General features: G+C 42.9%; 1 protein-coding gene across 1 annotated transcript in view; it reads left to right on the top strand.

Moving 5' to 3' along the window:
• Positions 1-25,352, top strand: part of anos1 (anosmin 1) — a 51,144-nt gene that overhangs the window by 12,668 nt on the left and 13,124 nt on the right. The window contains exons 3-6 of the mRNA XM_008328528.3: positions 15,027-15,089; positions 15,453-15,675; positions 21,655-21,839; positions 22,796-22,925. Of these exons, the coding sequence (XP_008326750.1) occupies positions 15,027-15,089; positions 15,453-15,675; positions 21,655-21,839; positions 22,796-22,925 (601 nt within the window). The remainder of the gene's footprint in view (positions 1-15,026; positions 15,090-15,452; positions 15,676-21,654; positions 21,840-22,795; positions 22,926-25,352) is intronic.

The following is a 25,352-nucleotide window of genomic DNA, read 5'->3' on the forward strand; positions in this document are numbered from 1 at the left end:
AGGAATGCCCTGGCAGCATTTCCACCATTAGTTTAGAGAAGCCAAACAGTTTGGAAAGCAAATCTGTGTGGACGTCTTTCATTGTCGTCACTCGTCCCAGGCGGCTCTTTTTCGAGCGCCGCTTCTTACAGATCACGCCCTGAGCCGCACATACCAGCGGAAGAATAAGAAGTGTTTACTCTTTTTGGATTACATGTGCCTTCGTCTTCACATGTTGGAACGCTCCTGAAAGGGCTTCGCCGGAATAACAATCGCTGGAATGCTACTATGTCTCATTCAAGAAGAGTCTTTCAAAGACCAGTGTCAGCCACCCACCCACACCGACCTCCACATTTTCTCACATAAAATAAAAGAGTCACGTTCTCCCTTCGGTTCTTCATTTTGTTGTCTGCGACAGATAAAAGTTGAATCTAACCCCAGAAAGCAGCGCCCTATTCTTCATCTTTAATGGGGAACAAAAAAATAATAATAGCACATACTTTCACATCACTTTCACTTGATGCTTTGTTGCGTGTGCCAAAGCGTTTTTACGAGGCTTTTGTGTGGTCATCCTTTCTTTAGTGGCAGGCATTGCTGACTGAAAGGACGTGATAAAGTGGGTGCTGGTTGGTAGTTTACAGCGGGGCACGGCTGGAATTGTTAGCTGCTTAGACAGACTTCAAAGTGCCTTTTGGTCACGTTGAGGCCAGACGTCCGTCTCACCTCCCTGCGTTAGCCACATCACCAACACCAACACCAACACCTCGGAGCAAACTGAACCAGAAATCAATCTGTCAGGCGGGCAGTGTTTGGACGGTGAGCGTTAGTAGCGCTGTGTTAACCGTGAACGCACGGGAGAATTCACAGGTGGTGGAATTTACCCAGAGACATCGCTGTGGTTTTAGTTTTCCTTTTGAAAATTTATCTAGCTTGACGCACTGTGAATGTTCATGTGTGTGTGGGTGTGCGTGTGTGAGTGTGGGTGGCGGAGGAGAGTGAGGCAGCGGCGCTGGTCAGTCCCAGCAGGAAGGACCTGATCTGGACATGGTTGTTAAGTTTCATTGGCTGAAGGGGGGGTTGCTTCATTGGCTGCTATCTGTGGACCTCATTATTCACAGTGTGGGTGGCAGAGAATGAAAACCCCCACAGCAAAAAAAAAAAAAAAGACAGAAAGAAAGAAAGAAAAAGGACATGGCCGCAAGAGAGAATGTGAAGAAGTCCAATCCAGACTTCTCCGGTGATGAAAAGTCACATCTCATACTGCCGTCTGAACCTCCCCCCACCCCCACCCCCCCCGGTATCAGAGCGACGAGCAGTCCAGGAAATTGTCTGGGAAGAAATACGCTCAACTACCCCACGTCCAACCTGCTCTTTTATGGATCAAATGGGCTTTTTTTTTTTTTTTTTTATGGTAGCAGTTTAGTTTATTTTATTACGCAGTGTTTTTAAGAACCTTTCACAGAAAGGTTGATTTAGATGTTTCTCTCTTCGGCAGATTTTTCCTTTTCACCGAAGATTAATGAAATCAAAGCTGCTGCGAAATCCTTCCTGAGCAATAAAGATCAGAGTTCACTGAGACAATCTGCTGTCATCCAAGTGTTAATTCTCAATCTGAGGACGGATTGGAGCAGAGTCACAGATTAAGATTTACGAAGCTCGCCGAACGTCTCGCCTTCACTATTCCGAACGCAGAACTTTATCCCATGACCTCATTTCGTCATCTGTGTTAATATGACAATAGCGGCGCGACCGCTGCCAACGGTAGAACGATGAAGAGAGGATTAAAGTGTAAGAATGTTTAAGCCGATGAGCTTCACTCAAAGATGCTGAATCCTGCACAGATTGTGAGTGAGAAAATTTCAGGTCGATGAAAAAGATCTTGTCACTGACCGTTCTCCCAGTCTCTGACTCATGACTGGCTCTTCATTAGAGTCATTTATAGTTAATCTCCCCAGATTCTTTCTTGCGGTCTGTGTAAATCTGCAACTCTTTCAACAGACAACTTGCCCAGGTTTGTCTGTCTTTATTAAATCCTTTCTTCTCTTGGTTAGCGCTTGAAAGACTCATAAAAGAGAAATCAAACATCACCCCAAGCAGTCAAAGAAACACATTTCGCAATTGGACTGGATGCTGAAAGGAGCTCCTTGCAGGAGGTGGTGGTGGTGGTGGTGGTGGTGGCAAGTTAAAATAAAGTGAAATTTCAAGTGTTTCTGAGGCTCAAACAAACAAGTGGAGATAGTGGTGGAATGTGACTGCAGCCTGGGATTAACACGACCTTTCACTTCTTGGTGGTGGCCTGGCATGTTTTCCACGTCGTTGCCCTATATTTGGACCAAATCCCCAGGTTTCATTAATTTTGATGAAGAGGAATTGGGACAAATCCAGTGTCCAAAGCTGCGTTAATTTAGTCCCCTCATAGCCTTATTACAAAAACTAAACGAAAACAAAGTAGGAAGTCACGTGAGGCTTAACGACGATGATTAAATATTTTGGTGCGTTAGCAAACTGATAAAAGCCAGACAAAAAAAAATTAAAATAATCAGGGACAAAGTCCAAACAGCGCCGTCGTTGTTGGCTAGAAGGGAGAACATGCAAACATAAAAATCGAATCATAGAAAATCTGGTGTCTCTGGTAGAACAAACAGAAACAGTATGAAACCACGAGTGAGAATAATCTGGTCCGTTTGTGACGTGGTGTGACCAAGTAGGACAGATATGTGGACCTGTTTTACTTTTACCCCACAAATGTGGAAACTGAGTGGAAACCTTTTGAAAAGAACCTGACAAATTCTTATCTGCAGACATGTCGTCCTGACATTCAGGCAAAACAAAAGCATCAGTATATGAAGTAATCTGGCTTAGATATGGAGTAAAATGGTACATACTGTAGTAGGCAGGATCCAAATGCAGCACTGAGGAGAACACAGTCAGGTGAAGGAAGTTCCAAATTTAAATACATCCAACAAATACAAATAAAAACTAGGAAACACAGCAGAGAACAGGAACAATGAGCCAACAGAGCCAGGGTGAGGGAGAGAGGCGTACATTCACCAGGTGAGACGAGTGAGGCTGATGAAGAGTGGAAGAACACAGGTGAGAGTGATGGAACTAATTAACCTGGGAGAGACAGACAGAGACTGACATCTGTTTTGGCCTCTTGTTAATTTGAACACTATCACATTTGCTGAATAATAACACTATGTTGTCTGATAATAATAATAATAATAATAATGTCAGTCAGTTTCACCTGAGAATAGTGTAAAAAAATTAGTTTAATAAGCATGAACATTTTACTCTTTTCAAAATTTTTGTCGACTGCAATTTTTAAAAAATATTTCATCCACTTAAAAAACTAAACAAAAATTCATTCAAAACCATGTGTCAAACTCAAGGCCCGGGGGCCAAATGTGGCCCCTCCAAGTCATTATGTATGGCCCACGGGAGCTTCAAAAGCTTTTAATAAGATTTATGCAGCAGAGTTTCTTAACCTGATGAATTAAAAGTTTTTTTTAAATACACAGAGCAATGAATGATATTTGTAACTTATATAAACAATAATCAATTGGTTCTAAACAGTTCAATTTAGTCAAAAGACTCAAAGGAAGACTAAATAATAATTGGTTATAGTTTCTGTCTTCATTGTTGTTGCTTTAATCACTTTTACAGATATAATTAATACAGTTGTCAGTGGGAAGGTTAGGTCACGTGACCACCTCCGCTTCGGCGGAGCTGTCATCGTAAGTTTATTGTGTGTTATGGTGCGGGGCTAAACACAGTAAATCGTGTGTTTTGTGCCGATCTGATTTCCAGGGAAGGGCAGAGGGAGAGGGTTTGACTTTCCCATGCCACGTCACAGCGACAGGCGTGCTTGGCTTCTTTATCACCGATCTGACCTCACATGATGGAAACATCCTGTTGAGTCTAATTGTCATGAAATGTAAACTGAGTCCAGCGGCAGGTGATAACCGCAGCTCCAGTCGCTCTCACTGTAATGTTGTCAATGGAAAGCGTTACAACTGTTGGACGTGTGAGAGAAGGAGCCGGACACCGCTCTGAGTGTCTGGGTGAAAACTTCACAGTCATTAAGTATTAAGTGAACTGCTATTGCATTCCACCGCAGACAAAGGCCAATTCTGGCGGAGCCGTGTGGGCCTTTTGGCTCATAAATAAGGCAGGCACCGCTGATTGTGGACTAAATGTATAATTCATGCACTGCCCCTTCTGCTCCTCCTCTTTTTTTTTTCCTCCTCACTTTCTGCCAAGTTATTCCTTTTCACCTCCTCGTTGTCTGCGCCCTCAACTGCATTTTAATGAATAATTAAAGTGATGCTTCTAGAAGGTCTTGGACACCACCTGCCCGGCTGCCCACCATCTCCGAGTCCGGTTTACAGAGTAGTTCTCAACCGCGTCCTTGTCAGTTCACACAGAAATAGCTGGAATATTACAGTGTTTTACTTGGTTGTAAATATGAAGGAGTTACGACACAGGCGGCGTCCGGGGGTTACGTTCCCATCGAGGCTGTAAAACACTCCGAGATTTGGGGAGAAATATGTTTTTATTTGAACGAGAGAAATTCAATGAGTGCGTATTGTTCCGAGACTGAATTCATTAGCATGGTTAGCGTTATTTGTATTGCTTACATTAGTGGTTAGAAAAATAGATAAGGTTTTTGACAACCCTGTTTATCAAACCCACATGTTCACGAAGGTCCGAACGGATCGTTCTTTCAACAGAACGTCACACTCATATATATAGAAATATATATCACCGAATTTGGTTCCATAATGTTGCGGTTATCACAAGGCACATGTGTAAGGCAGGCCCTTACACATGTGCCTTGCATGCACATGGTTCTGGGTTCGATTCCTAGGAGCCACGTATGCAAAGATTCACACTGTGAATTTTCTCATTGTGTGACAAATAAGAGACTAATATTTTAATTAACTTAAAATAAGGTTGATTTTGAGGTCAGTTTGACTGTTTTTTTAATGATTCATGAAATTGTACGGTCAAAAAAATAGACGGTAAACTCAAAATGATAACACCTTCACTTTAAAAAAAAAGTTCAGTAAAAGGAAATTGGGAGAGCATGTGTTATTGTGTCTCTTGTCCGACTCCCGTTCGGCCCTTCTGGGCTGCTCATCAGTCTCGTCTGGTCCATCATACTCCTGACCTGGATCAAACCATCGACTCCAAGACAACATCTTGACAGGACTGTGGACTTGAAAGAGTATCTGTTGTCCCTCCTCCCTTTGAATAGAGAGTTTTTATGAACGATGTTGGTTTCCTGAGAAACCCAGAAAACCCGACCACTGTGGTGTTAGTTTATATGTGAAACGCAAACCACAGAAATGTCCACTCTGATACCAACAGATTTGATACAACCACTGAGTCATCTTCTTAATAGTCTTCTTCAGACATTTCTCCGTCCTCATATTTTTCAGCACTGTTTAATCTGACGCTGACCGGCTACCGCACCATGACGCTGAAAACCCCCGGCACGGAAATTAAATACGCCAGATGTAATGGTCTAAACACAGTCGAAGTTCGCGTTGAGTTCTGTAAAATACAGCGACTTCTCCCCACAACTGTTCAGCAGTCAGCGCTGGGGTATCTTCTTCCTGATTTACTCGCTATATTCTTACAGTCCTTTGAAAATTAATGGCCTGTCAGAGACCCATTGGAAAGCCCTGCCAGCGTATGACTTTACACTCACTCCTGTGGATGATGAAATATATCTCAGCCTCTTTAACTTGCAATGAGAGTCTCCGTGGGATTGACCGAAAGGCAATCATGAAGATTTTTTAAAGCGTGTTACACATTTTTTTACTCTGAAAAAATAAACTTCTCCTTGGTTTTGGAGTGAAACTGAGCTGAGCTGGCTTTGGGATCCGTGAGGCAACTTGAAGTGGAGCATGTGCCGTGAATGAGAATGAAGGAGAAAACAGGAAACTATGTAGGGTAGTGGTCCTGGTTTTGTGCCTTCCTCTGGGAACAGAGGGTGAGAAAGGGAACCAGTGATGGACAGATAATGGAGACGTGGTCACTGTGTGGTCAGGGGGTTTGAGTAAGAGCCCAAAATCTGTTATGACCATAGTAAAAATGAAGATCTAGTTCTATTTCTTTTCAACATCTAGATTCAGTTTTTCTTTCTGCCCCTGTGTCAGATATTTTTTACCTTACTACACTCTATGCCGTATTTTAACATATTTGTAGGCAACAGAATTTTTTTTACAGTACATTTCAGGGAAAATATCAATTCCAACCTCACCACTGGGGGGTGTCAGGGGTGGTTGAGAGAAGGTGGTTGATGATGTAGCAGTCAGAGCTGCTGTGATGTATGGGCATGTCATGTCTGTCTGTATTTATTAGACTTTTAACACAGCATTTTCAACAGTAGTGACAAACTGGACAAGTCCCTGCTGCCTGAACATCAACTAAAGACTGAACTAAAAACAACGCCCTGAGCTGATAATGATCAAAGGGGAACTTTGTTACTACTTAAAGACATGGGGACTGTTTACGTCAGGGGTGTCAAACACATGTTCATCGGGGAGGAGAGGACCACATCAGCAATACAGTTCCCCCTTGAAGGACCGTTTGTAAATGGGAGACTGTATAGATGTATAACTCCATAACGTATTAATAAGTGTTTCTGCAATTGATTATTTTTTATTCAAGTTGCAAACATTGTTTATTGCTGTATAATAAAAAATAACCTTTGATTTATCAGGTTAAGAAAATCTGTAAAGACGTATGCTTATTGAGCTCCTGCGGGCCATACAGAATGACTTGGAGGACCGCGTTTGGCCCCCGGGCCTGAGTTTGGCAAACACATACATGAACTTGTCACTAAATAGGAAGTAAAAAACCCCATGCCCTTTAAGAGTCAAAATTCACTAATTAGTGCAATAATATAATCTACTGGTAGTGAGACATAAAAGGTGAAGTACAAGAAAACAAACTTTTACTAACTTTTTACAAGTCAGTGAACACAGCGTTTTCAGAGTTTATATTAATTAACGAAGCCTTTGAAAAATGTTTGCTCCGGCCTGAGTTCAAAGCTTATTCTGTGTCTCATGAAGCCCAAGGACTTACGTTTGTGTTCAGTAAATTTGATTTAAAGGTCGTAAATCCTCTCTATGTGTGCTTATTTTGGGCAGACTGTACGTACAGTGTTGGATAACAGTCAGATGGAAGTTTACTTCAAAGAAAAGTACAAAAAAAAAATCCCTCTCTCATTGAAGTCCTTCCTCTAACAGATAAAGATAAATACTTGTGTTGGGAAAAAGATGTTCAGTTTAAACTCCCTCTGCAGTTTGCGGTGATGTTTATGTTTTTTTATTTTATTTATTGTATCAGTTACGTTGTTAACTCATCACCACCTTCAGCTCTGATTTTTTTTTTTACAACCCTGACTATTGCATAACGCTATAAAGGTTTTAACGGGCTGTGATCGTCATATTTCATGCTCACCCTGCACTCACTGCTGCTCTCCGTCTCACAATAGACATAAAACATGTGTCAGTAGCCTGGGCTGTATAGTGGCGGTCTGCTATAGACGAAGAGTGCGCACAAGGGCCGCAGGAGGAAGGTGGGAGGCAGCAGAAACGGAGCCGACTTACTTTTCTGGCGAAAGAAAGCGCCCTGGCCGCGTTTGTGAGAGATTTATCACATGATAAAAAGCTCCTTCTTCGTCCACACGGACACATGAGCCGGCCGTTTTCAAATGTATCCACTTTGGAAAGCGTTTTTGGAAAATGTCCATTTTCTCAGCATGAACCTGCTGCTTAAGTGCAGACGGAACACTGAAAAAAGGAGGAGAGAAACAGATGAGTGCTAATATTTATCTGGATTAGAGCGGAGGTGGTCTGACAGAGAGGAGCGGGGGTCACAGGTGGGAGAGGACAGAGGAGATCGTAGATTTGAGGAAACTTGGGAGTCTGAAGGGAGAGGAAAAAAGAAAACTTGTTTTTGGACAGTACTGGAGTATCAACGTATTTAGCCTGATCCGAAGCTAAGAATAACTTTAGGTGACTCCGACACAGTGGTGGTTAGTAACGAGTTACATTTACTTGAGTGGGTTTTTCAAAATAAAATTCTTCTAGGAATAGTTTTAAATCACATCATAAAGATTATTTTATCTTAAGGTATTTAATTAATTTGTTTTATTTTATTATTTTATTGATAGGATTAACTCTTCTCTCTGTAATGTTGTCTAGCTGATTGAATGCTCACCAAAAAATAGATCAGATATTACTCAACAGTTACTCAGTACTTGAGTACTTTTTTACTCTTACTTGAGTAATTATTTGGATGACTACTTTTTTACTTTTACTTGAGTAATAGTATTCTGAAGTAACAGTACTTTTACTTGAGTACAATTTTTGGCTACTCTACCTACCTCTGCTCCAACCCAACTTTCTGTCCATGATTTGAATGATTCTGTGATTTTTGACATTTTGACAGATGTCAGTCAAAGGGATTAGATTGGTTCAGTTGGGCGGAGGATGTCAAAAAAAGAAGACTTCATTTGGTTTGATGGTTTGGTTCTCGCCTGGCTTATAGAAGTGGACCAAACCATTTGCTCCACCTGCCTGAACAAACTTTCTAAAGAAAAGAACTCTGGTCTGTTTCAAGTGGACCAAACTAAAACCCCATAAGAGACAAAGACATTTGTGGCGTTTATAGGTGTAGAGTAAAGAAATACTGTGTAGAGAAGGAGAGCAGAGTGCTACGACCTGATCCTGGACGAGTCGATAGATCTGAGATGAGAGCAGCTGGAATAATTGAGTCTGGTGACTGGGAGTGTGAAAAAACACCAGAGCAGCGGAAAATAGCCATAACTCAATGGGACCGGAGGTTTAGATTTACAATATATGTGATCAGCAGCGGAGATGCCGTCATATCTGCCCCCTCTACGGAGGAGCTCAGAGCTGCGCCTCCACCCCGTCAGGCAGCAAAGGCACCTTGTAAATATCCGTTGGCAGCGGCAGCTCAACACCTTCCATCAGGGCTGGGATCGATAAATACAGCTGTCAGACATCAATTTCTAGGTCCTGGGTTAGGGAGACGGCAGGAGTCCATGTTCCAGCGAACTGTGATGCAAGGAAAAGTACAGGCCCTCGCTTGTGTCGATGTGTGATTTTGATCCTGCTACATTTCATTTACAAAACAACAGTATCAGTCGGAGAGGGTTCACACTTCCCTCTCTGTGCCTGCAGAAATGTTCCCAGGCAAAAAAGGGAGAAAATGTCATCTCCATCCGATGAGTTACGGCCCATCTTTTTATTTTGTACACACTGTGTATTTATTAAGCCCCAGGCAACTCCGACTGGTAGCAGTCCATGCTTCATTAACTCAAAGAAAACCATCGCCTGACGTTTTATGTGCGCACGGTTTCACAGTTCGTCAGGGTACGAGGTTTTTACGACAGACCGAAGGGGATGCTACGATAGAAACAGTCCGTTTTATGCCCAGCGTCCCACCCCCTCCATCTCTACCTCACCCCTCAAGGCTTGTCCCAGCCATGACAGACTGGAGATGGGCTCTGGCACTGGCTGCCGTTCAGCCTGACTCTCTCTCTCTATCTCTCTCTATCTCTCTCTATCAAGTTGGCCCCACAGAAAGCCTTTCACGGCGCCCAAGAGTAACAACTGCTGCGTTTTTATTACGGCATGAAATGGGGGTTGGGATGAAAGACTGCTGTGGATGTTACTACTTACCCATGCAGGATGTGTCCGACGGGGCAGAGAAATAAGAAGACGAAGCTGAATTCAGACAACAGGAAGTGCAGTGAAACAACCATTTGCTCTTGTTAACGTCTCAGTGCGGAATCCTAATCATTTTTGTCTTTTTGGGGTCACTTTAACACGGAAATATGTGAACATTACAAAGGATAATGACATGCATTCCCTCATAGGGATGGGCATTGTACAGAAAAATCCTATTAAGTGTCGCTGGGTATTATCTGACACACACCAGATGTGCAGCGGAGGAAACAATGGCACATTTCTGCACGAATGCTCACCACACATTTTCAAACCTCATTTTTCACCTTTTCACCTTTTCTGTCGTGATAATTCTCCATAACAAGACAGTGTTTACGAGGGACACTGTTGGGCCAAGTGGTGAAATGGTTTGTTTGTGGCGTATTTGACAGTGTGTGTCGTTGGGTCTTGTTATACTGTAATTTAATATATGTTGGTGATTCATGACCGCACTGTGAACTGTGACTGATAGTACAATTTTTTTTATTTCTTCTGTGTGGGATCAATAACATTTTTTTTATTTCTTCTTTTATTTCTTCTGTGTGGGATCAATAAAGTTCAATCTAATCTAATCTGATCTAATCTAATTCAATTTAATCTAATCTAATTTAATCTAATCTAATCTACATATTTCATGACTTTCTGCAAACATTACAACTAAACTAAAGAGGAAAAAAATGCTAAAAAATCTAAAAATAAATCAAAAAATATCTAGATAAAAAATTCTTGACCTCCTCCCGGCAGGAAATGTTAGACCAATTAAAGTTTGTTGCTGCGGTGACCAGAACAGCCAATCAACAGGAGCACATTTTCTGTCTGGTTTTGTTACATTTTATGGACTTTTAAGGTAATTCAGTGGTTACATAAGTGGAGTGCAGGGTAATGAGGGGAACATGTTCCAGTTCATGAAATATGTTTTGACGCAGCATCATAATAAATGTCTGATACAGTAATGGATTCATTCATTTATGCGTCAAGAAAAAAATCAATAGTCTGACAGCTCTAGCAGATGATTTCCTATTTCCAACATGTGGTGAACACATCATCCAGTCGTCGTTTCCATGACATTCCAGTTCATCTATCTCCTTAATGGCCCAAAGTTGATTTGCACTCATGTAACTTTATCACTCGTAAATCTCAGGTACATGCCTCCGTCCTGCCTGCCATTCAGGAAGGAGGTGATTTTGGCAATTTCTTATAATTAAAGACTGGCCATCGATTGGATTCCTTGTACTTCTTAGACCATAGGTGCCAAAGACCAACTGCTCCATTATGATACTTTAAGACCAGAACTAATTTTAATTAAGTTAATTTAGTGCTTGGTTAAATAATCCTATCCTGAATACACTGCTAATAAATGCTTTCATATATTTCAGGTTTGATAACATAAGGAATAGTTAGCAATCACTGAGATCTTCATCACTGAAGTACGTACCACAGTAGGCCAACCACCCATTCTTCACTCATTAGGCTCTGGGAAGCACTGCCAGTAAAAACACAGGTCGAAGTGATTGCCTTCATCCCAGAAAATGCTTTGTTAGCCTTAGGCCTCCTAAAACATATGGTATTTATGGGGAAATATAAGGTAAAAAGTTTAAAAGAAAATATAAATATTGTAAAAAAAAAAGTCAGGGAAAAGTAACAGACCATAAGAGGGAACAGCTTCAGGTATGATCAAAAATTCATCCATAAAAACCCATCCTTGGCCATGGGATCCAGGTTGTAGTCCATTATTGGACCCCGCCCCCTATTCCCAGCAACCATGAAAAGTATATTAGCATTAGAAGTGGAGTGAATGAAAACACACCCTGGTCAAAGGGAGTGACTACTCTGATCAAGAGACATAAGACAAAAACAAGAACTCTGAGACACATGAAACCAGTCCAAGAGCCACGTTTGGCCCTCAGGCCAGAGCATGGACACGGCTGATTGAGACAGATGGTAGCTGAGTCACCAGCATGAGATCTCCTGCAGGGAGACCAGATGTTGGCACCCATATCTGGCACTGTCCTGATCAGCAATGTTCTCCACTCATGTTCCATGCTGCGTGTTCTAAGATAAGGTCCCAGAGGTCGGACATTACCATGGACGTGCTGATGTACGACCACTGCACGCCTCTGGAGATGCCGTTTATATTGTGACTATCTAAGAACTTGTTCCTATTGATAAAAATGGAGATTTATACTCGCTGTAAGTTTAATATTTGGATTGGAAGCCGCACTGCTTTCACTACTTTGACATGAGCAGCTCCTAATTGGTGTAATTTCACTTTCTCTGAGGTCCACGCTTTAAAGGAACTGATGCACATTACTCAGGGTGATAAGGGTGTGGAGCTGTATAGGGTCAAAATGGCTGCTCCCCAAAAGAAGTTGCACAAGAGCTATAATAGAAAAATATCACGGCGCTCTCTCTTAGTTTTCTTTGGCAGCGCCACTTCTCTGGTTTTAGATGAAGCACCAAACTGTGTAAATAGAAACAGGGGCTTTGATTGATGAAAGCACCTTTGTAATTATATCCAGTCATCCTATTTGCTTTGGCAGGACTTCTGTCGTCAGTTCTACTCTTCCCTGCCTCAATGTCAGGTTGTGGGTGTGTCCCGGGGAGAGACAATGACAGATCGTCAGCTTTCAGCACACCTGCAGGGCTCTCTGCCTCCACGAACACACTCATCGTCCAAAAATAGTGACGGTTACGAAATACCTGTCCATTTAGCACAGCCGAACCAACCTGCTGCTGCTTTAACACGCTTCCCGCAGTTAAAAATATTCTCTTTTTCTTAAAACGGTAATGAAAAGGAATAACAGATACTCTGCGGTCGAGACAGCACTCGACGCGCAGCCAGGATTGTGATTTGTGTTGCAAAATCCTTTGGACACAATGTGCTGTGTCAATTCATGCTGCTTGGCATGCAAGCCCGAGCATCTCAAGGGTAACAATGATTCTGTTTTCACTTTTATAGTTGCGATTCTATTAGAGCGGAGGAAAAAAAAAAGGGGGCTCATCCTCATGAAAAGCCAGTGGAATGCATTCAGTCTGTGCACACAGGATCTTTCAATGAGGGAAATAAGCCTGATCCAGGGGCTTATGTGTGTATGTTAAGTGATTTGTAGAAGGGATTTGGGGGGGGGCACTAACATGTGTGTGGACCAGCAGTGTCCTCCAGTCACATATTATTGCCCCAGGACTTCATTGTTCCCGCACAGAGGCCGCGGTGCTGATGTTGCCGCTGCTACTGCCTGTCGTCACCGCAGGCTTTAATCTCAAAGGACACAACTGAGAGGAGAATGAATGATTTAAGGTCACAGTATTATTAATAGCAGATGATGATGGAACTTGGATAGACTCCCTCGACGACCAGGCCCATCTTGGACGATACAATTGCTCTCATGTGTCATCTTAAATCTCCGAGGTGTTTCACCTGATCGGCTGTGTAGAAACTACATTAGTTTCTTTTGGTGCTTTCATCTGTCACAGCTCTGTGCTTCTCCTCCGGGGGGTCTGTTTTTATATATACCCACAGACACTTTATAACTCATCGGAGGAGTGATATCTATATTACTGTGAGTAATTAAGAAAACGTCCTTTCCCAACCTTCCTTATTCTCATACTACAGTAGCATTAGCATGCACAGCACGTGACGCTCCAGGTCTTTTTTATGTCACATTAAATTTGTTCAAACGAGATTTTATACCAGTAGCAGCCATAACAGGGAGGTCTTATGTGATACATGTGTCAACAGTACTCTGTGATCTTGAGATTTATTTTTTTAAAATGCATTTCTTCTTTTTTCTACTTTTAATGTAGCACAAATAGCCAAATTATTATATATAATTTTATCCCAGGTCTACTCCCACACACAGGGATCCAGTCTATCTGAGCGGCGGCTGGGGAATGCGTAGAGATGAGGCTGAGTGTTATTAGGTTTTGGCAGGTCTGTGCATGGTTGTAATTGTTCTTCAAGAAGTGAAGTTTATGTTTCATTTTTCACCCGTCCTCTGCACGCCATAAAATGCCAATAAATGTTTCACTGACTAATGGCATAATAATAATAATGATAATTATAGAGCTGTATAATAAGTGAATTAGTTTGCATAAATACAGCTGTGCCCCCCCCCCCCCCCCCCCCCTGTTTTTTGGGTGGGGGGGGGGGGGCACAAATTCAGTCATTGGTTCAAGTTTGGTTTAGTTTGATAAAAGTCTCTTCTCCCTCACACCTCCACAGATGTTGCATCTCTCGGTCCCACAAACCCACACATCGATTCGTGCCGTATAATAAATAATGCTGAATATGTCAGAAATGTACCAGTCGTTAAAGCTGCAGCTGGTGCAGGAGTCTGGAGTCAAATGAAACTAAGTTGAACGTGTGGCTTTGGCAGGTCCGTGCTTGGTGCGGTTTGGGCTGTTCCCAGACCAGCACAGAAGCAGCCTGGCAGAGGATCGCCTGCTCGACTGAACCTGCTCTTCTCTTTCACACCAGCTCACAGCCGCCAGCAACAAGAACCCCGGCTCATTACAGTCCCTGATCCTGGGACAACATCTGCCTGTTGTCTTTGGATCATTCCATTGACTGTTGCATTGCATTTTTTTTGTAATTAATTTTGGTCGAATTGTTGCATCTAAAGCAAGTTTTTTTTTTTACAAGATCTCTGAACCTTCATTGAAAAATTCATCACCTTATTATCATTGGCTGAAAAGGACTTTTTGAAACAGGGTTTTCTTTTCTCCCACGCCTGTGCCAAGCACTGAGTAAATTTGTTCCACGTGTTAAAAAGGGAATCCCAAGAACAGTAAACCAAGTGTATCATTTATTAAGCTCTCCCTGTTCGGTGTGGTAAAGCGAGGGGGCGGGGGTGTTCAGTGTCAGTGCCAGAGTGTATCAGGCACAGGCATGAGAGAGAGAGAGAGAGAGAGGGGGAGAGGGAGAGGGATGTGGCAGGATGACGTGGTATTTTTAAGGAATGAAGTGGGGAATCTCAAGGCCTGACCAAGGCTGAATCTAAACATTTTAAGATATATTATTCCAAGCCAAGTGTCAGGGCCGTCTGCTACAATGGACCTCCTTTGTCCTGTGTTTTCTCTTGTGGGGGCCCTCACATGTCAGTGGCTCTGGCAGTGTAACAAAAAGTGTGACAAGCTGTTGTGAAGGTGGAGGTGAAGTGGCCGAGAGAGGTCCTTGTCATCAGGCCAGCGGGCCACAGAAAGGCATCATCTGTACACCGTCGCCCCCTTTGATGTGGTCGACCCTTTGAAGAACTGACACCCTTCTCCTTTTCACAGTGCCTGGAGCCTTGCAAGGAATCCTGGGACCTGAAGGAAAACCAGTGCCAGGATTTATGTGAGGTATGTCACCGGCCCCGACGCTGTGGTTGCCTGAGACTCCGAGTGTTTTGAGCTTTTTCTGACTAAGAGGGAAAATTCAATAAGGGGAAAGTTTAAAAGGAGTGTGAGGTAACGCTCCCTGGTAACTCTATAATGGTCCACTCTCCATGAGGATAAATCAAAGCTGTTTACTGTACTCAACACTGCAGTGAGTCACCGGCTGAAATGTAAAGGGGACAATCCCTGTTAGGTCACAGAACTGTCTCTCTGCAGCAGCGACGCCTGTTCCTAAAAGTATCTGACATGTCATTTTTTTCTCCTCCCCTCCTCCCTCACCTCACTTCTTTCTACCCTGTCATCAACCCCCTCCCCTACACTCTTTAGCCCCTCTTTCCTAAAAAGCACTACGAGTGTCTCACGAGCTGTGAGTTCCTGAAATCGGTGGAGGGGGTGAAGCAGGGCGACTGTCCTGCCCCCGAGAAGGCCAGCGGCTTCGCTGCAGCCTGTGTGGAGAGCTGCGAGGAGGACGGGGAGTGTTCAGGGGTCAAGAAGTGCTGCTCCAATGGCTGCGGACACACCTGCCAGGTGCCCAAGAACCTCTACAAAGGTAAAGATGATGGACGGCCAGTTCAACACCGCTGCACAGGAAATACTGTTATTTTATACAGGGGATGTTAAGTTACACAAGGCATGTGGTTCACGATCCCAAGTTGAACTGCAGCCAGTCTGAGCTGGTTACACACTGGACCAATCACTGGTCTGTCCAGGGCCACTCACTGTGCAGAGACAAACATCCATTCACAGCCTCATTCACACCTATGTTCAGTTAGACGAGCTAATTAACTCCCATTCGTACAAGGCGCTAACTCCATTTGTTAGCGCTACAAGTGATCGGCTCACTTCAAGGCAGGAGCGCTAACCGCTGAATCACTGTGTGACCTCCAGCGTCATTGTTTGGTGCAAATCTAATTCTGTAAATGAATCTTATTATACAAACATCCTCGCCAAGGCTGAGTCACTGCAGAAGACGTCAGGGTACACGGAGTGCGCGGCACCTTTTGATCGCTTTTGTTACACAAAGCACACATTTATAAAGTGACGGTTTGAATTTTGAGTCAGTTTTATCATAGGCTCAGAGTCAAGAAGAGAACAAAAGAAGTTAATAAACTCACCATGAAGCTGAAAACAATCTATAAACACAAGCTCAAAGCGATGAGATGATGATGATGATGTCATCGCCGTGATAATAATAATAATAGTAATGAGGTCTGTGTATAGAAGGTTATATGTTTAAGTAAATAATAATAATAATAGTAATGAGGTCAGTGTATAGAAGGTTATATGTTTAAGTAAACAATTGTAAAAAATAATAAAAATAACTTTGATGATTATACATATCCATCTTTTAAGACTATGGCACATGTACACAGAACAGCAGTGATATTCAAATGTTGGCTCGTGGACTGAATCTGGCCCACCGAACCATCCAATTTGTCCTGTGCCTGATTTCAAAATTGCTGTCTTGATGGACAGTGTGTTGGAATTTTAATAATCTGAGCGTGGAAAAATGTTTAATAAAGTCAAGCCCTTTGTCCCCCCTCAGTCTGTCGTCCAAAACAGTGAAAAATCTTCAACAAATCCAACCTTTACAACTGAGTTGATAACCGATGAAATCAGGATAGTAGCGGCGCTTTTTCCACTTTAAATTTCTATTAAGGAACATCGGTTCCAGCTCTTCCAATGAAGCTGTATAATCTTTTATTCATGCCTAAGCCTCAGATCATGTTTTTTGTTGGACCGTTTCTTTTATTGTCAACATTACTTTGGTGTCATGTTATGAAAATCCCAGGAAAATGCTTTTTGACTTATTCGGTGGTTACTGATTGTTACTGTGCAGACAACACACCCAATTCCTGATTCAATTATTGCCCAGAATTCTTTTCAAGCTGAATTGGATTAACACGGTTTGTCAGACAAATCCTGGATTCAACATTTATATTTGATACCAGTCCAACACAAGCATCTTTATAGACGATTATGTTTTGGGTTTTTTTACTTTGCAGTTGATCTGCTTTTCTGAAACATTGACTTTAATCTTTGTTCATCACAAAGATTACAGATTGTGAGTTGTTTGACAGGCCGTCAAGAATCAGTAGACTTTTTCTTTTTTTTTTTAACTTTGTCCTCAACCTTCACATTTTCGATGCTGTTTCTGCCTCGAATGGGAACGCACCCCCGGTCTGCAGTTCGTCTGGATATGCTCGAATGTTTCACAGACACAGATGTACCCGAGAGTCCTCGCTCCAGTAAAACACTTTAATGGCACAGCTCACGGCGGCTCAGTGTTCTCAGTCATTATGTGAGAGAACCAACTGCCCCTGAAGTTGGAGCTGAGAACCACATTACATTCACTATCAGCGCACAATTGCCGGGCAGCCCGGGGCCATAACAAAGCTGAGGAGATGCTGAAGTGATGAAGAAGAGCAGTGTGTCTGAATCAAAGCTTTGAAGTGACTGTGGCTGCGTCTGCTCTGAATCACTCTGCAGGGAGTCTACGCATGTTTCACTCTGTTTACCAGCGAGGAGCACAGAGAGCATGCGACATGTGAACTTGAGCTGCAGCGCGCAGAGCAGTGTGCAGCAGGTATTTATTTTTGATCTGAGAAAAATCCACTGGGACGTCACGGTGGATGCTGTTCTCCAGAGGTGAACAGAATGTTAATCTGGGAATGATGAAAGGAGTCGTAACCTTGAGGATTTCTACCCAGCCACCCAGTCGGTGGGAACGATTGGCCGCGGCGGGACCTTCGGTGTCCAGCCGTGTGTTTGCTGATTTAGTTTAAAGTTTGAGCGTCTGACAGGTCACTGTATTTACGCCGAATTACACTCAGCGTTTTGATGGAAGTCCAGATGGAATTCCATGAACTGGCCCTCGGTGTTAAAGGTCTAATTAGTTGCTCATGGTTTTGAAGGGTGTAATTGTTTCTGTGTGTGCACGGGTGTGTGAGTGTGTGTCGTCTTTGCTGTGATGAGCCACTATGCTGGAAGCCATTAGCAGACACAAGCGGAGAGAAATGGAGCGTTTCCCCCCACAGAGATCACTCTCAGATGTGTGTGTGTGTGTTCAGGTTGAGATGTCCAGGGTGCGTGTGTGTGTCCCTGACAGGCAGAGACGGCGGTTGTTCAAGATCATTGAGACACCAGAACTCCTCTGGGCGACAACAAAGCCAAGTCTGTCATTTCTCTGAACATCACCAGAGCAGACACTGGTACAGTACCACCGCTGACAACACCGTGCAGTCGGGATAACAACTGGATTTGCGGAGGTGATTGAAATCAACCAACTTTTTCTGGAATCTCCTTTGCTTCCAATTAAAGCACCATAGTCCGGAGGACAAAGGAAGAGCTCGATGTTGTGCAACAGAATCAGATTTTTTCCATCTGAACTATATCACTGATTCATTCCCTCGCTAATGAAAATGTGCTGTTTAGTTTTAGGAATAATTCAAGGAAAATTTGACAAAGCCAACTAGCCCCTTTACAGGAATAAGGATTCACCATCACTATCTACTAAACCAGATAAACAAAAGCAGAAACATATGAACAGTGCAGGAGATATTCCCAAGGTTCTCATTATAAGGTCGAGTATTACACCCTGCATTTACAGAACCTTCTTTTTCACAGAAGCAGGTGCCTACACAAATGTGGGATATTGGTATTTATTTTGTGTGTGTGTGATTTGTGAGTTGAGAACTGATTGGCCTGAGCTCAGCCTACGACCCGGGAAAAGGATTAAGTGGGGGATGAATGAATGAATGAATGCATGGATGGATGTTCGAAGCCGTTGTTCACGCGCTCATATCTTTCATAAAAAGCTTGACGAGAACATGAAAAGAGTAACATGTCTACTGTAACACCGCCACTGCCGTCTGTGCTCTAACATATTGTTTGCCAAAGACTAGGTCATGACCCTCAGGTGGGTCACAAAAGGGTTTTTTTTGGGTCGTCTTGCATCATGTTTCCCAGGAGTTCATGAATAATGTCTATTGACTTCGGTCATGAAGGTTTGAGACTTTTAAAATATGGATCCCCAGAAAAAAGTTTGGGAAACTGCTTTTACACTTAAAGCAGCACAATCTACCCTGCAAATGCAGCGTGGCACTGGATAAACCAGGATAAAGTTGATTCCAGTCAAACCATCCCAGCTAATGTGGATCTAGTCATGAATTTTTCTTCATTGACTCTAAAAATGGCAACAAAATGCAACTAAGTGATTGCATTCCTGAGACTGATTGGGGGGGTTTAATGTCTTCCATTATTTTTTTTTTGCATCTTTATCTCATGTTCTTTCTTCTTCCTTTCAAACAGAACCACATGTCACGCAGCTCAGCTTCTTTTGATTTCTCTAACTGCGTCCCACACTGTATTCTGAAAAATCAAGAAAAAAAAAACAAAACAAAAAAACCCCAACAGAGTCCGTTGTTGTTAAAGTAACCTGAGCATGTGTAAAAGGTAGGTGAGAAGCACGAGTTCACGTTCAAACTGTCACAACAAGTCCGTTAATTAGTCCGTCAGTCAGCCTCGTTTTACCCTAATCAGTATTTGTAGTGTGTTCCTCGCCCCCTGTAATTAGAATACTTTTCATGACAGTATGTGCGTGAGCTTTAACAATTATATTATCCCAGCGTAATTGTTGGCGTGATTACGACAAGAACGGACGGCGTTCTCTCGGTTGTACTTTCGCAGCAGTTACATCATGTTCTGGAGTACGCGTGTGTAGCCAGTGAAAAGGGAACGCAGTAGGATTCTTGGACCTAATCTGAACCAAAAGCTTTCCTTGGAGACGGTTGGATGAGAGAAGAGTGTATTCTTTTCCTCCCACATATTGCAGGAGAGAGAGAGTGTGTGTGTGTGTGTGTTTTAGAGGATGAGTTAAGACAGAGGGAGAAGAAGAAGAATGCTGTGGTTTCCATGGTCTTCAATTATTCCTCTGTAACACAATCACAAACGTTTGTTACTCGTGCGCACACACACACACATGCATGCGCACACACACAGCTGTGGAGCTGTGAAACCGCAGTACAATGACCCCCAGCTGGCATATGCACCGAGTGGGTTTCAGCAGCACAAAACCCAACTCTGAGTCCTAATGCACGTGGCTTGGGTTTCTTTCTTCTAGGATTTTGTGCATATCAATCATGGGACCAAGTACTGCATGCAGTACTACAGTAATGGGGCCTAAGCAGGTCTATGCATTTTGCCTTAGTAATGAGACCACATCCCAGATGCTGACCGCCGTTGTGGCCTGACGAGTGCTGTAGCGTCTTGAGTCTGTGATGAGTTTAAAGGACAGCAGTTGCTGCTAAAATCCCTCCACGTGTGGCAGTAGTAGCATCAGTTTTTTGTCTTTTTTTTTTTTTTTTTTAGATGCCTTACACACAGAGGGTCCAGGGTTCGAGCCCCCCAAGGAATCACAATTCCCTAATGGTGCCTCCTGTCTGGATTACAAAGACCCACACTGTGAAATTCTCCATTGTGGGACTCTTTTTTTTTTCAATCTACCAAATTGAATTGAGACCCACACTGTGAAATTCTCCATTTTTTTTTCAATCTACCAAATTGAATTACATTCCAAAAATAAATAAATTAACTTTCCTAGTTGGAACTAAGCCATTTTCTTGCAACCATGCTACAAGACTTTTTTTTGTAAATTATTGCCAATATATTGTTGGTTTTAATGCATTTTCAGTCCTTTGAAAATACATGCTGTGACAACTGAGTATAGAGATGCACGCCATGTACGTCAGCGTCTTGCATACAGAGCACAGTGTTGATTAGTTTGCCGACTGATGTACTCCGCCGCAGCCTTTAGCGTGCGTCCGGCCTGTCTATAAATATGTAGTGGTGGGCCGCTCAGCAGAAGTCCGGCGTAATTGTCTGAGCTGCTAAGTGATTTATCGAGAATTGTGGGATGTATTCAGCCTTCTACAGTACTTCCAAACTCACTTTTCCAATCTCCATCTCATTATCAGCGTGCCCCAAGCTCAATCAACAGCTCACTGTGTCTCCGCTGCAATAAATCCACTCGAGCGAACCTGGCTTGGCCGAGTGTTTGGCTCAATCCTGCGCTTAATAAATCTCCTAATTTATCGCATGTGTATGAACGTCTTCTGTTGGAGGTGGCGTCAAAGTGCGTTGATGCAAATGAAGTGAACACATATACGCTGGGACGTACGTATGGACTTGTGTAATGTGTCTCTGCGGGAGTACGAGACGTTATGGATGCCCTGTCACATACCTGGATATAAACTGTGTGTGTCATCACGCGGGAGAACAGCTAATATAACACATCACTCATCGCAATCTGTCACAGTAGAAAGATGACGCTGTTGACCCACAGCATGTATTGAATGTGTTGCAGTGAGCTCATGTCTCATTTTTCCCAAACCTGTATCTGTCCAGCTCAGATGACGTTCCCTTTTCTCTGACTCACACTCGTTCAGTGGAAAACAACAGATTTCACGTTGGATTTCACCTGTAATGTTTCCCGTAGCGGTGATGTGAACTTTTGTTGCCCGTGCTGTAGGAGTCCCACTGAAGCCGAGGAAAGAGCTGGTGTTTCTGGAGCAGCAGTCGGGACAGCTGGAAATACGCTGGTCGTCCAAGTTTAACATCTCCGTGGAGCCCGTTCTCTACGTGGTGCAGCGGCGCTGGAATTACGGCATCCATCCCAGCGAGGATGACGCCACCGATTGGCAAATGATTGCACAGGTAGGCTTCAACACTCTAGACTTTAAAAAAAAATAAAAGTCCACCACTGGGATATTGTATTATGGGTAAAAGCTGAGGTTATGGAGCCTGTGACCTTACATTGAACTATTTCAAGCACAGATGAAGAGGGACTTTCTCTCCTCAGTAGACTTCCATGATTAAATTTGACAACCCAATGAGATAGATTCTCAATAATAATAATAATAATTATTATTATTACTAGTAGTATTAGTAGTAGTATTATTCTACTATATCTATTCTATTATATTCTATTCTACTATTATGAGAGATTGATTAGACTTTAGACTAATGGGTTTAGACTCTAAACCCATGAGGAAAATGTACCTTATTCCATGATACATGCAATATTTCTGTCCTGTTTTAGGACATATTCCAAAGTTATTCTGAAATGGCCGGACACTTTTAGGAGGACAGTAGTGTGTCTATCAAATCCCAGATTATAAAAGAGTACCATTGGTGGCACAGATAGAAACGTCTGCTGCAAAAAAAAATCGACAATTGACTGAAAATAATTACGTAGGCCGACGTTAATCAAATACTGTGCGTGAATACTGAGCTGTGAATTTAAAAATGAATACTGTACGTGTGTAAGTACAAACGTAACATCCTCCTTCAGGGCAAATAACAGAGCCAACAGTGTAGGTGTGAAGTTTCCAAGCCTTCATTGCATCAGTGTTGCCCCACTGACATGTTGTGATCAGACTTCATCCAAACCCCATGTGTCCCAGTGTAACACATGCTACAGCTGGGGAAGTACAGCCCTGCTCTGACAGGCTGTTGCACACGGTTGCACATTCCTCACAGTCAGATTGTCTTTGAAAGTCTGGCAAAGAGAAACACGCAGATGACTGATGTGGAAGCAAACTCACATGGGGCTGTGACCCCACACGAACCCTGACCCCTGTGGATTGCTCTTTCCCCCATCTGTCCCACAGACTGCGGAGGAGCGCGTCCAACTGGCCGACATCAGAGCCACCAGATGGTACCAGTTCAGAGTTGCCGCAGTCAATGTCCATGGGACCCGGGGCTTCACTGCACCCAGCAAACACTTCCGCTCCTCCAGAGGTCTGTATGTGCAAGAACAGCGTGTGTGCGTGTGTGTGTGTGTGTGTGTGGCCTCACTTGTGTAAGTGTGTAAGTTCCTCTTTGACACCCGCTGCCCTCCATTTGTTATGGTTAAGACCTTGGAACAGGTGGAGCCTTTGGGAATGGGCTCTTAGACCTGACCTGACTTCTTATCTGGCAAGACAAACTAAGTGCATGTAAATATTCTCGGCTGGAGCCTACTTAGCATTTTGCTGTGAAAAAGAATCACTTGTTATTCCTCTGGCATTTCCACAGAGATCTGAAAGAGCTAGAAAACCCAGGACTGTCTTAAACGCTTTAACCTCTTGGCTCCATTAAGACACAGCAAAATTAGCAAACTTAGCTTTTTGGTTCAGAAATCAATTTATTTCTAATGCTGGAATTAAAAATTCTCTTCATGAAGATTTCTGTTTCGGTAATCGAGAGTGACTGGCTGCACTGAACATGCTCTGCAACGACTTGAAAGACGGGGTTTTTCCCCTTTTATTTGCGTTTATATAAAATGTAATATGTCTGAATTAGTCTGGTTATTGCAGGTTTCAGATTACTTCAAGCGTTGTCTTGCATCTATTGCAGGAGTGACGTACTGGAGACGCAATTCAGATCTCAGCCCCAGATTAGTGAACAAGCTCTGATGCCATCTTTTGCTTAATTCACGTTTCCTGCATTTTTTTTTTGGTGTTAAATGACATTTAGTGCTGGAGTGTTCTTACAGAGAAGAATTTGTTCATTTAGGTCAGTGTGTGTGTGTGTTTTTCTTGTAATACCATACGATAGATTATATCTAGGGCACATGCATAGGCTGCATATAATAAATTGGCATCACAATCTGGAGTCTGAAAAGAACCTGAGGTGCTCTGCTGGTTTCCACGTTATGAAAAAAAAAAAAAGCTTTTAAAAGGTTGCTCAACATGATCTTAGTGCTATTAAAAAAAAAAAGAATTTTCACAATTTCTAATCCCATTTAGAGGAAAATAGACGATAAAGAATGATGGGACCAATGCAAATGGATACATTCTGTGATTAACAGCTGGACCAAAAAGATTCTTTCTTTAGTCAGATTATTGCATCGTGTTTACTGTCAGTTGAGATTGTAAAAAACTCAAATTGTGTCATTTTTAGCAAGACCTGATTTTTTAATAATCAACCTAATCGACCATATGGTGGCCATCTTTCAGGTCATGGGATCTACCTTTTGAGACCACATCTACAGAAACATAGGAGCAAAAAACATAAAAAGCCAAAAAAATACCAAACCAGATGGTGAAGGGATTCAACTTAGGAATTCATACCACAAATTCTGCTGAGCAGCCAATGGCTTTAAAGTCTATGGCAGAAAGTGCGTTTTCTCTCTAGCCCCCTGTGGCCGTTGGTGATACTGCAGCAAAGGCAGAATTTCTGGGTGGCTTTTAAAAGATGTTTATTGATGTTCCACCTTGTTCTAAAGATGTCCTTTTGTTAGTAGTAGTTTCCAGCCTTCATAGTTACATCCAATACGTACTGTATATACAGTCTGTGGTTGTTTCAGATGTAACGCTGTCATGTGCTCATTGCTTTATTAGTGTATTATGGATATAGAGGTTTGTAAGTGTCTTGTATGATTCTCAATGGTTACCAGTAAAACCCCAGTGAAAGTCCTGAGCAGGATGTATGGAGCGTCTACTGCCAAGTACTACAACATTTTGCCAAAGAGGAAAGCATGTGTATGAGTGTGTGTGCGTGTGTGTGTGTGTGTGTTGACCCATCTGGGCAATCCTTCATCCCACATCTGCTCCCCTGAGTGTTGTGGATGGCTGTCAGACAGACCCAGATACCAGGTGGGAAATGATTCTGCTGCAGGGATGGAAAGTGATCTCCAATCAGACCAATCAGTGCCAGATTGCTGATAGATTGATGGGAGCTGTCATGGACCTGATGAGCTCCTGGCTCTTCTGTCATCCCTTTTGTTATTTATATAGCATAGCCGTATCATCTGATTGCAATTTTGCGCTACTATATTTTTGTGAGAGCAATTTGTAGGGATTGAAATGCTTTATTTATCCTGCACGGCCAACGTTAGATAGTGAGGGGGAACCCATGTGTCCAATTGTGTTTTTGGACTGGATTAAATGCGTTTCAGGTTGGAGAGAGAGGGCGGGGGAGAGAAGAGACAAGTGGGCTGTGACGTGAATCATTTTCCCATCACAGGGACCATTCCCTGCGGCCTGGAGTATTTGGAGTGTGGCCCTGCCTGCCCTGCTGTACCAGGCTGACATCAGCAGCAGGCACAACATACAGTGTATACATATAGGTTCAAAGCAATACAATGGTGGACACACACACACATACACAAACAGAGGAATGCTGAATGTGGAGCTAAAGTGAGCAGCAAGTGTTTGTTAACCCCTGACCTGAGCTTTCTGTCCT

The sequence above is a fragment of the Cynoglossus semilaevis genome, chromosome 16, assembly GCF_000523025.1.
Source record: "Cynoglossus semilaevis isolate Cse_v1.0 chromosome 16, Cse_v1.0, whole genome shotgun sequence".
Classification (NCBI taxonomy): domain Eukaryota; kingdom Metazoa; phylum Chordata; class Actinopteri; order Pleuronectiformes; family Cynoglossidae; genus Cynoglossus; species Cynoglossus semilaevis.